The sequence below is a fragment of the Neopelma chrysocephalum genome, unplaced genomic scaffold (assembly GCF_003984885.1).
Source record: "Neopelma chrysocephalum unplaced genomic scaffold, ASM398488v2 Primary Assembly neopelma1_45, whole genome shotgun sequence".
NCBI lineage: Eukaryota > Metazoa > Chordata > Aves > Passeriformes > Pipridae > Neopelma > Neopelma chrysocephalum.
The window spans coordinates 17,800,634-17,817,082 of NW_020897704.1; the positions used below are offsets into that span (position 1 = coordinate 17,800,634).

At 48.5% G+C, this 16,449-nt stretch overlaps 1 protein-coding gene and 1 long non-coding RNA gene across 4 annotated transcripts in view; one reads left to right on the plus strand and one right to left on the minus strand.

Annotated features, from left to right (window-relative positions):
- The window catches only part of BEND7 (BEN domain containing 7), a 46,578-nt gene extending 45,443 nt beyond the window's left edge, over positions 1-1,135 (plus strand). For both annotated transcript variants that reach the window (XM_027679521.1, XM_027679517.1), the window contains one exon: positions 19-1,135. In XM_027679521.1, coding sequence (XP_027535322.1) covers positions 19-137 — 119 coding nt within the window. In that variant the 3' untranslated portion in view covers positions 138-1,135. The remainder of the gene's footprint in view (positions 1-18) is intronic.
- Positions 1,136-2,855: 1,720 nt separating this feature from the next.
- Positions 2,856-16,449, minus strand: part of LOC113965711 — a 14,338-nt gene continuing 744 nt past the window's right edge. Inside the window, exons 2-5 of one of the 2 annotated variants that reach the window (XR_003533617.1) lie at positions 14,345-14,655; positions 12,649-13,210; positions 5,804-5,815; positions 2,856-2,866 (exon numbers count right to left, since the gene is read on the minus strand). This is a non-coding gene — a long non-coding RNA (uncharacterized LOC113965711). Of the gene's footprint in view, positions 2,867-5,803; positions 5,816-12,635; positions 13,211-14,344; positions 14,656-16,449 lie in introns of those variants that run through there. The other variant, XR_003533616.1, reaches the window with a different exon arrangement.

The following is a 16,449-nucleotide window of genomic DNA, read 5'->3' on the forward strand; positions in this document are numbered from 1 at the left end:
TAATTTTTCAATTTCCAGGAAGAGGGTCTGCTCACTGTGATTTTTCAGCCACTGCCCTTGGCGACAATATTCACCTGTTTTTGAAAAAAAAGTCACCTTTTGACTGGCACTGTGTTGATATCTCAGCAGCTGAGTGAATCGATCAAGAAATTGCACTACCCTCTTAGACGTGGAAAGGGTCGGTCCTTTCAGGTCAGGGCTGAGGTTAAACTGTACACAGCCCTCCATGTGAACCTTCACTTCTGCACCTTTCATCAGCACTAAATTCACTTTAAAAATGTTGGGAAAAAATCTAGAAGGTCTTACCTGCAAAACCTGTCAATCACCAGGTAGTTTGAGCATGTTTGGTGGAATTCGAGGGACAGCGTCCTAGAGCCTTTACCATTGTGTTTCCTTTCCCTGTGTGTATCTTAGGTACATTTGTTTTTTTGGAAACTATTTGGCCTTTTGAGTGTCTCAACAGAAGTGCTATTACAAAGTGGGATGGTTTTAAAATACTTAATCTTTTTTTTTAACAACCCTAAAGCTCGTTTCTCAGATGTCGTAGAATACCCACAAATAACACTGAAGCCAACGGGAACGGTTTGTTCTCTTGGCACCTGAGAAACCAGGCTCCCAGCCCTTTCCCAGCCACCTTCCATGGACTTTTAGGAATGACCATATTCTCTCTGAAACTGTGGAATAGATTGAATGTGCACTGCAAACCTTAAATTTTGAGTCTTTCCTTCCTTCATGGCTTGGAGTTGCCTGCACTGGGCAGGGGGCTCCAGTCCGTCGTGTCCGTATCGTAACCCTTCAGCAAGGAAATCAGCATTTTGTAAATTTGGAAGATTGCATTTGTGTTTACTTACTGTGACTACTGTTCAGACTTTCTTCAGAAATCTTTTTATAGGGTTTATTAGAGAGAAGAAAAAAAATCATTCCATATTTAGGTAAAAATGTCTCAATCTTCTGTATATATGTTTTATTAATATGTAAATATTTAGATATTTTTAAATTACTATGTTCTTAATAAAGCGACAAGGGACTAGTTGTGAAATGGTGTATAACATTGTGTCGTGTTGCCGATCTCTGGGAAATCCTCTTTGTCAGTTCAGAAAAGAAAACCTACAATAAATAACTTTAATTGCACGTGCGTTCCTGTGTTCTGTGCTGGATTCACATATTTTAGAGGAATTATCTGGCAATTAGTGGACTACACAGGGAAAAGTCTAGGAAAACCTTAAAAGTTTCCACCACAGTGCTGTTTTTCCAACTGGCTCAGCCGGAAACCATGCTCCCTGCCAATCACAACAACATCTATATCCAATCACATAATAACTCTTGAGTATTAAGTGCTGATATGCTTGAAGTCTAATTTTGCTTGAATTAGGTGCCTTTGTAATCTGCACTTAAAAGGTTAAGCTCTGCTTCTATGGAAACAACACAAGGGAAGGACAAACCAACACTCATAATTTGGAGTAGCGGCAAAGATATATGCTTGGTAATTCATTATCACACCCTCATCAAATGTTGTTTAGCCTTAGAAAATATTTCCTGCAAAAACACGTTCCTGGTAATCTTCCGTTGATTACAAGGAGCCAGTGGAGTGAAAGAGTGGCTCGCCACACCTTTTTGGCTTTATATAAGGAGTGCTAGGGAAACACTGCTGGTAAAAAGTCCGGAGAGAGTTTCCTTAACATTTTTGTGGCTGCACGGATCAGCTGGAGCTGGGTGCTTGTGTTGCATCCATGTGGCATGGCACGAGTTAGTGCAGGCCCTCCACTGAGGAGTGTGGAAAGAGCATGTAAACCATAGATCACAGGGTGGTTTGGGTTGGAAGGGACCTTTAAAGTTCCAACCCCGCTGCCATGGGCGGGGACATCTTGCACTAGACCAAGTTTCCCAAAGCTCCATCCAACCTGCTCTTGAACACTTCCAGGGATGGGACATTCACAGCTTCTCTGGGCAACCTGTGCCAGTGCTTCACCACCCTCACAGTGAAGAATTTCTTTCTAATATCTAATCTAAACCTACTGTCTTTTCCTTTAAAACTGTTGTCCCTTGTCCTGTCACTACAGGCCCCAGTAAAAAGTCCTTCTCCATCTTTTTTATGACCTCACTTTAAGTATTGAAAAGCCCCTATAACGTCTCCCCAGAGCCTTTTCTTCTCCAGGCTGAAAAACCCCGACTCTCTCAGCCTGTCTCCACAGGAGAGGTGCTACAGCTCTCTGATTATCTTTGTGGCCTCCTCTGGACCTGCTCCATCGGTTTCATATCTGTCTTATACTGGGAACCCCAGAGTTGGATACAGCATTTTAGATGGGGTCTCATCAGAGCCCATTAGAGGGGCAGACACCTCCCTCAAACTGCTGGCCACACTTGGTGTGATGCAGCCTGGGATACAGCTGGATTTCTGGGTTGTGATTCCACGTTGCTGGGTCATGTCCAGTTTTATATCCATTTATCCATCCATCCCCAATCATATAATCATGGAATCCTTTAGATTAAAAAAAGACCCTTAAGATCAGTTCCAGCCACTAAACCAGCACTGCCAAGCCCACCACTAAACCATGTCCCCGAGTGCCACATCTACACGTCTTGTAAATACCTCCAGGGATAGTATCTCCTCCACTTTCCTGGGCAGCCTGTGCCAGTGCTTGACAACCCTTTCAGGGAAGAAATTCTTCTGTAATATCCAATCCAAACCTCCCCTGGTGCCATTTCCTCTTGTCCTGTTGGTTGTTAGTATGGAGAAGAGACTGACCCCCATCTAGCTACATCCTCCTTTCAGGGAGTTTTAGAGAGTGACAAGGTCCTCCCTGAGCCTCCTTTTCTCCAGCCTAAACACCCCCAGCTCCCTCAGCCGCTTCTCATCAGACTTGTGCTCCAGACCCTTCCCCAGCTCCGTTGCCCTTCTCTGGACATGCTCCAGCACCTCAATGTTTTTCTTGTAGGAAGGGCCCCAAAACTGAATCCAGGATTCAAACTGCAGCCTCAGGTGCTGAGTACAAGGCAACAATCACTGCTGTTCCTGCTGGCCATTATTATTTATTATTCCTGCTGGACACACTATTGCTGATAAAGGCCAGGATGCTAAAATGTGGCTTTGTTTGGCTTGTTTTTTTTAAACAAGGAGCAGGTAAATACACTTATTTGTAACATTGAAGTGGAGCACTTTAAATTGTATTTAAGCTACAATTATGAGCAAGAAATGTTGTTGTGTGCTGCAATTTGCAAGGCACTAAATCTCATCTGTGCTGCAAAGCCACCAGAATGTACTGCTGCCAGGCTGCAGTTTCACCTGTTGAAACAGCTTTAGGATGGAGCCAGTGCCATTGTCAGCACCCACACATGAGCTCCAGCCAAGCTCCAGCATCCTTGCTGGGCCAGTCATCCCTCTGTCCTGTGTGCAGGACACTGGAGATTAATACTTTGGCTGAAAAAAATCCTTCTGAAGCTGAAGAGGAAAAAGGATATCCTCCTGGTAACATGAAAGGAAACTGGAGCCTGAGCTTTATAAAAAATGCATTAATTGCAAGACAAGAAGAAAGTCATCTCAGGTGCCTGTGACATGTTGGTTTAGAAACGGCTGGCTGAGTCTTTTGGGGGAAACACAGGCTGTCACATCAGAGTGGTTTGGGAATGGATGGTCCTGATGCAGCCACCCCTCCAGTAGAGAAAACTTCACCCCCAAAAATCTCCCTTCTGCTGAGGCCTCACTGGGAAGCACGTCTCTCCTTTGCTGGGGAAGGGAGGGGACATGGTCCTAGGAAAAAACCCATGGAGCCTCCTAGAGAAATAGATGTAGCCAGGATTTTGCAAGAAAAATAACCCCCTTGTGCCTGTTCTCCCCTAAATCTAAAGGAGCAAAGTGCCTTGTAGGAGGTGCTGAGATAGCCCTTCTCCCTCCACTGGCTCTCCCACTGCTCGAGCATCCCTACAGCTGGGCTGGGGCGAGGACCTTCACCCCTTCCTGCCACATTGTCATCACAGAGAGGCACAAGAGAGGTTTGTACAAGTAGGTCAGGTATGATTTCTCATCCGTCGACTGCTAATAAAAGCCACCGATGTGAAACCTATAACATTGTGTGTATAAATAATTTAGCTCTGGTGTGTAAACATCAATTCTGGTCTCAAAAAAACCCATAATAATTCCATGAGCTTTTTCTCCTCCCCTCCATGCATATGTTGTTATGCCTGACTGCTAGTGAGGGCAGAAAATAGCTGATAGTGGCGGAATTTGGAAATGGGGGACACACACCCTTTGTGCTTCTGCACTGGCTCCTTCCTCCACCCAGATCCTCAGAGGTATAGAGGAATCCAACATAACTATATTTTGAAGTGTTCACAACACCACAGTTGGCCCTGAAGCTACCAACCAGCATGGGGTGAAGAGCTTCATCCACCTCTGCCCAGCAAGAGCCATCACAGGTGAAACAACCACAGTGGCCAGTGGCTCCTTCTGGAGCCTGGCCATGGGGCCAGCTTGGGGTGGCAGCCATCACCATGGCCAGGGATGTCCCCTGGTCATGTCCATCACTGACTTACTCAGGAGAAATGTCATTTTCAGGTGATGCCAGGGCAGGTGAGGGTGGATGGAAAAGGCCAATCCATGTAGCTCTGCCATCCACTGACCTTCAGGTGGCCTGGAGGACCTTCCCTGCCCCAGGGTGGTTCAGCAAACCATCATATGGACAGCACGTGCACACACTGGGAGGTGGTCCTGCACTCCAGCAAAGGAAATCAGTCCAGGAGACTTTAAAAGAAGCCTCACTGGTAGCAATGCTTCCACAGCACAGTATCCCTGCTCTGCTTTTGCCTCATGCCCAGCACCACCCCAGAGTCACCAGGTGAAAGTGAATGTGGGCTGGAGAGGGACATTTGCATGTCAGGACACTGTGAGCTGTGCCAGCTGCCCGACGAGTCACCGTGAAGTCAGCGTGGATGGCTCTGGACTGGAACCAGCATGTGGCTATTGCCATTACCGCGGCTTAGAGAAAGCAAAGATTAATGTAATCATTTAATCCCGAGAGATTTCAGGATTCACCGACTGTATCTCATGTCTCCATTCATCACGGAACAGGGGATGTGTGTAAACTGCTCTGCTCTTAGCTGGACCTCTGCTCCCTCCTGATTTCCCTTTCCCTGAGCTCCTGCACGTGCACTCAGAGCCCAGCTCTCCCTGCTGCCACATCCCTGACTCCTGACACAGCTGTGGTGGGTCCTGCCCACAGCATCCGACCCACTTTTTGGCTGGTGGCACCACCCACCCTTTGTTTTCTTGACTTTTCCTAGTGATGGCTCAGTCCCCAAAGCCCAGACACCTCCACCTCCCTGATCTGATGCTGGCAGCAGCAGTAGGTTATCTGCTTCCTACATCTCCATCCACCCTGCCCGTACTGGGATGATGCTGTGGGGAGAACCAAGGGCAGCCAGACTGGGCTGGACACCCTGCAGAGAATGGGGTTTGCCTCAGGGTTAGAAAAAACCTTTGCCTGCATAAAATTGGCCCAACCACCACATTCTGGCCAGACAACAGGACGGCATCAGTGACACCTGGTGACTTGCAATGTATTTGTCCTTTCTATCCTTCTGGTCCAGGATACCACACATGATCTGACACCATAAAGACACCCTGCTTGGGGATCCTGCTCCCCTCGCTCCCTCCCCCAGGGCTAAAACACAGGCAGAGGCTTCTGAGCAGCCCATGGCCACCCTGAACACCCAGGTGCTGCTGCCAGTCCCCAGGAAGGGGAACCAGGACATGGCAGAGAATATGCTGCATCCCACAGAGATGGAGTTTTGGGTGCTTCCACCAGACCTCCTCCATCTCCTGGCTCCCCTGCTCAACAGGGCATCATCTTCCCGGCTTCATCACCTGGACAGCGTAGAGTGCCAAACCCCCGTGCATTAACAAAGATTTTGCATTTAACATTCACTGCAGAAATGAGCTCCTTCACTGCCCTCCACTGAGCGTGATGGATCATTCCCCATCGCTCATTTAAGGTCTCCTTCGGGAAGACCTTCTGCCTTGGCCATGGGTCACCCACATGCAGGCCCCCAGCACCTATCCCAGAGAAGTGGCATCCCTGGGGATTGCCCTGATCCAGGTGCAGCACCTTATACTTGGCTTTGTTGAACTTCACAATGTTCAGCTGGACCCACTCCTCATGCCTGCCAAGGTCCCTCTGGATGGCATCCCTTCCCTGCAGCGCATCATCCACACCACTCAGCCTGGTGTCATCTGCAAACCTGCTGAGGGTGCCCTAGAAACCACTGTTTGTGTCATTGATGATGATATTAAATAGTACCAGTCCCAGTACAAGTCCTTGGGGGACACCACTCCTTACTCCTTTCCATGTGGACATGAAATGTTTGATCAAACTCTTTGGATAAGGCCACACAGACAATTCCTTATCCACCTAACAGTTCCTCCATATCTCTCCAATTTAGAGGGCAAAATGTAGGGGCATGTATCAAAGGCCATCCAGAAGCCCTGAACATGAGGCTTGTAGGTCATACAGGGTCCAACACTGTGTGAAGAGTAATCAGGTGGCAGCGTGGCTCACCAAGGTCTTATCTCTATCACGGAGTCAGAGACACTCCTATCCACTGAAACCCCCTCTGTGTTGGGTCTAGGGTTGCTGTGGGGCTGAGACCTCTTCTCCTGACCCCACAAATCAGGTGCTGTAGATGCACACAGGACGATGGCACAGCAACACCCCGGATGCCACCTACCCAAGAGGCTCTGACCCAGGAAACCCCAACCTTGGCACCCAGAGCCAGGACTCAGACTCCATGTGCGGGTGTGCTTCATGCTGCAAGTTTTGATCCTTGAAACCATGAGGCAGAACACTGCTGGGCCGACCTTGAACAGCACTCACATCTTCTCTGTCCTCCTGCATTGCTTCTCCTGGGAGTGGGGGGAAGATGAACCCACCCACCCCGGCACAAACCACTTTGCTTTCGTCCCCCAAGCCCTCCTGCGAGTGCGAAGGTTAATGCACAGGCAGCGCTGCCCTTACGGGGAGGGCTCGCCGCCGAACCCCGGATCTCTTCCTCCAGGAACAAATTGCTCTTCAACTATTGCCATCTTGTGGCGTCTGTGACCCGTTACTTGTTCCTTTTATCTGCTAATGGTGTTGGTGAGAATCAGCAATGTACACAGGCAATTTTAAAATGAAATGTAAATGAATCAGAAATGCCTACGGAGGAGCCATTAGCATAAATCCAATCAAAGGGCTTTGTTTAACTTGTTAAAAATGACTAAATATTTAGTGAGTGCGGGTGGGTGAGGTGATTCTTGCTCACACTCAGGAAGTTTTAGAAGCAAAACTAATGCTGATATCTTAAATGGCTGAACTTAAAAGCAATTTTCTGCTCCGAACTCTGCCTCATTGGTCTATAACTCACTGGAATAGTGTCCCCTGTTCAAGATCACCTCTAAAACATTATCTTTGCTCCTAAGAGCGGTTGACTCACTCAACAAGGATATTTGGGCTCTCGTGAGCATTGCAGGGGTCTCCTGGCTCTGGGGGTCTCCCACTCCTGGGGAGTGCCTTGGAGCAAACCCTGCCCATCCCAGACATGCCAATGGTCGCATGGGATGCTGGGGTGCAATGCAAGGCAGCAGCACCAACCGTACAGGACCCCCGTCCCCACCTCTGTGATGCACCACAAAGGTCACCTGGGGCATGACAGACTAGATATGAAGATATTTTTTACAATGAGTGTGGTGAAACACTGAAGAGGTTGCCCAGAGAGGTGGTAGATGCCCCATCCCTGGAAAAATTCAAGGTCGGGTAGGTTGGGGCTCTGAACAACCTGTTTTAGGTGATGTTCCTCTTTGCGGCAGAAGGGTTGGAACCAGATGACCTTTAAAGGTTCCTTCCAGCCCAAACCATTCTGTGATTCAATGAGCAAGAGCCGTTCCTGTGCCTAGAGTTTTTGTCCAAACTGGTAAGACTGGGAAGGGTTCCATGCTGTGTCCCTCGCACTTTCTGCTGTCAGGAGGTGCATGTGAAGCTGAGGTTTGGTGGTAGTTTAAGTGGCACAAGCAGACCTGCCACACCCCTCTGTGTTTCTCTGCTGCAGTCCACCCATCCCACATCCACTGCTCACGCTCTGACATCCACAGCAGCTTTTGCAGAGCCACACAGATTAAACTAACTCACAAGTAAGAGGGAGAAACCCCATTTTTTTTGAGCCCACATCTATTTCCTGACCCATCACTTACACCACAGACATATGGACAGTGCTAAGAATATAAGTCATAGTAAGGTTTGGCTCTACAGTTTGGATTAAATCAAAAAACTGAGTTAAAAACAACACTCAGACTTGGCTCTTCTGTGATTCCTTTGGGCTCCACAGGCATCACTCAAGCAAACAGCGGACAGGGCTTGGGGCATCACTTTGTGTTTGGGAAGAGCAGCTCTTTCCCGCTGGTTCGCTCTCTGGAGTGGAGTTGCATCGGGGCAGGTGTTAATTGCATTTCTGGAAATCAAAGCAGCCACTGCTGAGGCTGTTTGCTGGTCTTTGCTTTGCTGCTCCCCCAAGCACCTTTGCTTTCCCATCTGCATGGGAAAATACTTCACCCAGAAGGATGCCTCTCCCCAGGGATCCCCAAACTGCTCCAAGCATTTGCCCCCTTCCATGGCCCTATCCCACTACCCAAGTGTGAGGTCCTGCAAAAGTGGATGTTGCCATAGAGAGTTTACTTAATGCCAATCCTGGGCACAAATCCTGGGAAAACACACTTGAAACTGGCTGCACAGGGAGAAAGCGGGGGGGGGAGGAAGGAAACAGTTGCAGGGGATGAGAAATAAATGGAGAAATTGGAAGATTTGATGAGTGATTGTTGCTCTCCCTATCTGTTTTGGTGTTTTTTTCTTTTAGATGCTGGAAAAAAAATCCTTTAGGATGATGTGGAGCACCACCCTACAGTGCTTCCTACTGCTGCTGGTCTGGTCTGCTGAGTGCAGGGCTGAATTTGGGGGTACAGAGGCTGCTTCACCCTCCTCCATCCACCCCCACGTCCCAGCCAGTCCCACCAGAGGAGTCTCACCTCCTGGCAGCTCCAATATCGATCATTCTAGTGAAACAGCATTTGCATCTCTTGGTGCATGTAAATCGGGGGCTTTCCAGGAGTTTCTTGGGGGAGCCGCTGCCTGCGGGCTCGGCTCTGCAAACCCCGCTCTCCCCGCTGGCTGGACGGGATGCAGGAGAGATGTTTATGTTCCTCCTCTTCTGTGAGATTCTTATGGCAACATGCTCACATCCAACCCCTCAAGGAGAGCAAACCACCAAGGCCTTTGGGTTTGGTTTATTTTTGCTTTTCCAAAGGGAAAAATACACCATTGCACAGTGTTTATCCCCGAGGAGATGAGTGGTCGCATTGGGCACACCTGGGCTCTTCCAGGGCACCCCACCTGCGGCCCTGAGCGTGCTTTGATGATGTTACACCAGTTTCCCAACAATTAGGTGTATAAACAGCTTTTCCCCATTTGCTCAAGTTTTGGGTGCCTAGCTGGCACAATTCCATGTGGGATCCACCTCTGTTTCAGCAGACAACAATTTAAGTGTGTTTATTGGATCCTAATTAGATGCTCATCTAATGGATACTGCTGGGGTGGAAGAAGGAGCAGGGGCAGGGACAGACCTGGAGGGCTGTGTGTCACTCTATGAAGGGGAAAGGGAAGCTGAGGGCAGCAGCAGCCATTACTCCCACCCCCTTTCTTTCCCACAGGCAGAACAGGCAGGGTTGCCAAGGTCATTTTGATCCTTGCAACAGCTGCCTGTTTTCCCTGGGAGCTGCTTGTTTCTCTGCTCCTGCATCCAACCAGCCTCAGTTCAGCATCAATGCCTCAAAACCCAAGCACCTAAAGCAAGACAGAATCCAAGCTGAGGCCTTCAGCCCATCAGTGCTGGAGGAGAGGAGCATGTCTCACCTGCATCTTGATGGGATCTGGGCAAACTCCTCTGGACGAAGCCCCAGTGTCTCTGCATCGGTCCTGCTGCCAAATCTGAGAGGTCTTTTAAGCTGAAAGAAGGTAAATTGAGATTGGACACAAGGAAGATGTTTTTTGTGATGAGGGTGGTGGGGCACAGGAACAGGCTGCCTAAGGAAGCAGTGGATGTCCCATCTCTGGAAGTGTTCAAGGCCAGGTTGGATAGGGCTTTGAGAAACCTGCTCTAGTGAAAGTTGTCACTGTCCATGGCAGGGGGATTGGACTAGAAGAGTTTTAAAGGCCCCTTCCAACCCAAACCAGTTTGTGATTCTACAGTTTCATGGTTTAAAAAGCACATTTCCCTCTGCTGTGCTTTGGCAGCAGGACATTTCCCCCATGGATCCACCTAAACTTCCACCCATCAATACCACCTCCCCCCACCAGCGACAGCATAGGGCTGGCAGTGATGGGAGGCACAAAAATCCTGGATGGAGAGCAAGAGAGGACTCCTTGCCAAAGAAATTATCTGAAGCAGGTGGTTCCAGCTCGGAAGAACTCAATTTATATTCCCAAATGACATGCCGGGAGCTGCTCACAGCTCCATCAACAGGCACGATGCAGGCGAGGCAGATGTTTCAGCGAGTGCCAGCAGCTGGAATAGGATTGCTGGCTCAGCTCGGCTGCACCCATCGCTCCAGACGGTAATTTGGGAAGTCAGTGTTCGAGGCTTATCCCAAGGGAGCCTGTATCGGGTGGCTGCAGGTCTGGCTGGCGGGATCGCACGCTCGTTGTGAAACAAAGCAGAGTGGTAGCGTGTGGAGCCAAGCAGGAGGTGAGACTCCTGGATTATTTATAGGCTGCAGCCTTGGCAAGAACCTTGGCACAGGAAAGCACAGGGTGTATGGGCTGTGCATGGGGCTGAAGCAGCCCCGTGGTGGTGATAATGGCGTTGTGCTGGTGCCATCCACGTGGCAGGAGCAGCTCTGCCCAGGGCACGTCCCAGCCACAGGAACAGGCAAATTTTTGGGGATGCCCAGGTGCAGTGTGATGGGATGTGGCTTAGGGAAATAAAGCCCTACAAAGGGTGAGGGACACAAGGAGAGTGCTAGCAGGCAACACGAGGCACGAGGCTTGTCCACCAAAGCAGACGTTGTCGGCACAGGTGAAATTCCAGGTCTGGAGGGGGAAGGAGGTGGTTCCTTTGCTTGTTTTATTTTCCGTGTGGTGATCAGTAAGAAACAGCAGCTCTTCTGTGTCTGCTGCTGCCCCAGCCTGGCAGAAGAAAGGGTGTCAATGAAATGTTCCCCAGGTGTGACATGGCAAGGTGTCAAACAGGCCAAGACAGTAAAGGCAGTGGTGGGAATACCAAATCCAATGTAATTAAGGAGAGATGTGGGAAGGCCAAGGGGGATTCAGCAGAAGCCACCCCTAATACTGCAAGAGGCTGTGGGAGAGCACCCAGCCACAAAGTGCCACCTTCCCAAATTGCCCACAAGGCTTCCCGGAGCCAGGCACACTCCCACCTAAGGTGCAATTCAATCTGCCTGCCCCAGGGAGAGCCCTCACCACCCCAGCCCAGGGCTGATGGCTGTTCATATGAGCCATGTATATGCCCAGGTAAATAAACAGGTAGAAACTGAGAAGTGGACTTTCCCTTGGGGTTTTCGGGGTGGTTGAGTGCAGGAGCAAAGTATGAAACGCTGCAAAAGGGACGAGGAAGGGAAGGATGTAGCGAGGGTGTCTCTTCGTAGGAAGGGTTAGAGCAGATTTACAGCACTACAGCATTTAACTACTGGTGCAAAAGCAGCCAGTGGCTCCTGGCCATGCACACAGCAAGAGGAGAACAAGCACCGAGACCCCAGCAGCATTTGTGTACACACCGCCCTCCCCATCTCACATCAGCAATCCCTGGAAAACCTGGTCCAGGCGAGTCTTGTCAGATCCCATTGATCATTCATAGTATCACCCTGCTTGACTGGTTTGTGGTGCAGGTTGGTTAGGGCTTGGTGCTGGAGCAGCACCCAGGACAGAGCCCTGGACAGGACCTCTGCCCATGGGTGCTCCCTCCACAGCGGATGCTCACCTGGCTGCAGGAGATAAATACCACCTGCAAAAACACAGAGGAAGCTGGACTTCCTTAAACTGCTGTAAAACACGATGGGAACATTTAATAAAAGCTACTAGGCGGATATCCTTTACTTGGCTTGTGATAAAATCTCACATTAGAGGCTATTAAGGCACCTTATCAAAGGTTAAAGGGGCAAAGTCCCCGTTTGGCGACAGAAAACAAAGACAGACAACATCTGCTCCTCGAAGCAAAAGGGAGCAAACACCAAGGCACAGCAGAGGTCACTACTGGCATCATTATTATTTAATACCACTTGTATATTAATGAGATTCAGGAAAAAGACAAAAACAAGACAAAGAGAGCCAACAATAGCCCAAACTTCCTTTGCTTTATCAAAACAGAAAGAGGTGGGAGAAAAGCTGTGCTGTGAGACGTGTTTCACATGAGAAATTAAATTGCCACACTACAGTTAAGAGTTTTCATATCAAAAGCATATGACCAGCCCCACATGCCAGTGGAAGTAGTTTCAGTGCATTAAACCTTGTATTCAACCCAAGTGGGGCTCAACCAGCTGGTCCCATTTTACCAGCCACTTCATTGTGATTCTGCAATGAAAAAAAAATCACAAACACTTTCACTGTCATTTCTTACCCTGGTTTTAATCAGCAATATTTCCTCATGCTCTGGTGATGCCACAGTTTCTTGGTTACAGACATTGCAGGGGGAGACTGCATTGTTTATTAAAAAAAAAAAAAGTTTCTGCTGACATTTAAGGAAAAGAACAGGAGAGTTCAAATGTTGATCATTTTGTAAACACTGAAGACGCAGAACCAAGTCAGAAGCCTACATGGATCAGAATTATTGCTTAGATTTAACCCGGATGTGTACACAACAAAGCACCATGGCCAAAGAAATCCGAGCTGCTAATAATCCATGCTCCAAGTCACCCAAGGAAAAAAGACTGATGAAATGCAGGCCCTGCACCTGTAAAGGCTACAGACATCTGTCACGTCCTCAGGTCAGCACAGGAGGCAGCTGCCTTTGATGAGTGATCAGGCTCACAGAGAGCTCACAGAAAGCTTTGCCTTCTTCTCTTTCTCCTTTTTGCACGGCCTAAGGTGTGCAGAGCAGATCGTTCTCATGGCATGGGACCAAATCACTCCAGATCTTGGAATTTCTGCTGGAGATTCTGCACACAGATGGTAAAAAAAGCCTTTGGGGAGGAAAAAAAAACAAAAGCAATTTGATAAATTTTTAGAAAACCATTACTTAACTCTAGGAAAATGTTCCATGAAGCAGGTGGTTCCAGCAGTGTGGGCTCTGCCCAGGGCTGTTGGATCCATCACTACTTTGTTAGGGTTTTGCTTATGATCCTGCATCAAAAGGACATTCCCTGGGTGCACAGGATTCCCTTTTTGATCCCACACGTCCTCCAGCAGCTGTTTCTAGCGTGGGGCCCCTGCAGAAGCATGGGGTACATCTGCGCTGGTGCCACAACACCGACCTGAAGCTGCAGTGGAGATGTGGCTGCTCCCTTTTGGCTTGGTTTTTTTTGGCAAAGCTGCTTTCCTGCCCGCCACCTGCCCATGCACAGCCTCACCCCAGCACAGGCAGGAGGGACTGGTGCACATGTCCCCTGGAACACGTGCAGATCCATCTGAGGATGCTCCATCATCGCCCGTGCCAAGAAGTTGCTTTTAATTAATCAGGGCAGTCAATTATGCACATTGCCCATCTCCATACCCCAGTCCTGTTTAGCTTTAGCTCACATCCATACAGGTACTAAAGGGCTGCATGGATACCCCTCCATGTGTTTTCCTTCTTGGAGACTCTTTCCTACAACTCTGTCTTCAGACGTGACTATCCCACCCCCAGAAACCATAGAGAAGGACAGGAGCAGCCACTGGCATGGCATCCACAAGGCAAGTGCCTCTCTCCCACTCCTGAGTGTAACACAGGACACATGGCAGCATTGCCAGACCTCACCACCTTGGCATGAATTCCATGTATTCACGTTTTCTTTCAGTCATGTTACCACTTGGAAATCTCAATTTATTTTTTTCCCCCTCTATTAAAGAAGTGTCTAGTCCTCATGGATGTGGGGGGGAAAAAAAGATGAAAATATGATCCAATTCTCTCTCCCTTCCAAATACAACAGAACAAAAAAACCTGTAAGTCAGGGCTTAAAATCAGCAACATTCATCTTTTTTTTAATCTCATGGTTTTTCTTATGTTTCATGATTTTTTAAAATTTTTTTTTAATGAGGTGCTGGTTGTAGAGGCAATGGCTAAATGCTGGAGAAATGTGAGATCAGAGCATCTGATTTCCAGCTCTCAGGATACTCACAGGCTTTTTTTCAGACTGAAATCATCTCTCAAAGAGCATACAGACACAATACGAGGCCAGTGCTCAGCAAATCAGCTGGATCGATGGCAATCAGAAGATCCTGAGATCTTCCGCCTCCCCTCCATCCCTCTGGGAGGAGGGAGAGGCACCAAAGAGTTCAAATTCCAGGTCATGACTGCGGATGCCACGTCCTCGATTCATCTCTGCTGCCTGCTGTCGAAACCACCAGCCAAATGCCCCACAGCTGCTCATGGAGAAACAGCTTCTGTGTGTCGAGTTTGAAATGCTTCTGGAGAGCAACGTGGGGGAGTCTGAAAAGCAATTAATTATACAAATATTAGTGACTTCTTAAATATGCTCAGTGCCAGGAGCTCCCACGCACCTCTGGTCCTCTGCACCACGATCCAGGGGCACTACGTTCACTGGGAGATAAAAAGAGTAATTAAAATTAGGCAAGAAAAGCAACATTTTAATGTTTTCTCTTTCTGCTTGTTTTTAGGCAGCACTTTTTCAAAGCCAGTTGCACAAAAAGCAGTCTTTGAATTAACAGGCAATTACCTAATTAGGTACTTAACTGCAAATTACATGAAGCAAAGTGCCTGTTTTATCTATTTGGAAATGTAAAACTGGGCCCTGTGCTATCCCTAACATGGAAATTCCCTCCTTTGTGGGGAAAACTTGTCTCGCATGTAAATCAAGACAAGTCTTGAGTGAGAATCATCTGACTTAAATCAATTGGGGAAAGGGTCTTTAGAAGCACACAAAGCACTTTCAGAGAGGAAAATGAACTGAGAAGACACTGGAAATCAGACTTGTTAAAGATATGTCAGATTCCAGTGATTTATATATTAAATGCATATGAAAAAACGGGATGCTTTGCAAATCAGTGGTGGAAAAAGGTTGACTTGAGCAAATTCTCTGGGGCAAGGGATGCCCTGGCTATTAGGTACTGAAACACAGCACAGCTTTTATAGTTGTGCTGAACTCATCACTACCTGCTGCAAAACAAGATTACGTTTTTTTCTGAAGCATGCTCAAAAACAGATTTTGGTTTAAAAAAGCCACCAGTTGATGCAACTCAGCCTGATGCAGTACCCGCAGCCCTCCATGGGCCACACATCAATGGAGACCTTCAGAGGTGACACCTGAGGGAACCTCTGGCTTCCCAGGGCCACAGTCTTGCCTCTGCATGCAGAAAAATCTAATGTTGGCCAAATTTTGCCCATTGTCAAGTCCTCTTGATTCCCGTGGTTTCCTTCTTGACCAGCTTATGGTTACAACGTGGATCAAATGGGACTTTCTGTCCAGTTTCTGGGCAAAATTCAGCACAGGTGTGCACAGCTGTGCAGAGTGCAGGGTCTCCTCTGCTCCAGCTAAATTCCAGCCCAAAGTGCTCCCAATCCCAAAGTTTTCGTTATTGAAGGAGAGCGTCCCAGAGCAATGAACTCCACGGGCAGAGTCGTGATCTTCAGAGGAAACCTCAGAGTTTGGGCAGCAGGCTTTGTCCATCCCAGGAGCTCACATCCCACACACACACCAAGCACTCCACAAGTGGAATGCAATGAGGACCTGTGGGAACAGCCCTCTCAGTCCGTCCTTGCTCCCACAACACCGAAATCTCTTCTGAACCCACTTAAACCCCACTCTGCACCCTGGAGTGAGTGACCCCCCTCCGTGAGCAGGATTTCTTCTCCCACGCATGCTCAGACCTGTGGGGTTCTCGTGGCTTACCACCCCCCCACATACACTCCTTGCAAGGAATGAGGGAGCTGGGAGTGTTTAGCCTGGAGAAGAGGAGGGTCAGGGGTGACCTATTTGGTCTTTACACACCCTGACAGGATGTTGTAGCCAGGTGGGGGTCGGTCTCTTCTCCCAGGCAACCAGTGACGGACAAGAGAATATAGTCTTAAGCTGCGCCAGGAGAGGTTTAGGTTGGACATTAGGAAGAATTTCTTCACAGAAGGGATGGTTAGGCATTGGAAGGGTGAGTAGACATTGGAATGCAATGCCCAGGGCAGTTGTGGAGTCACTGTCCCTGGAAGTGTTTAAGGAAAGACTAGTGCCCTGGTCTGGTTGACAAGGTGGTGTTCCATCACAGATTTGAC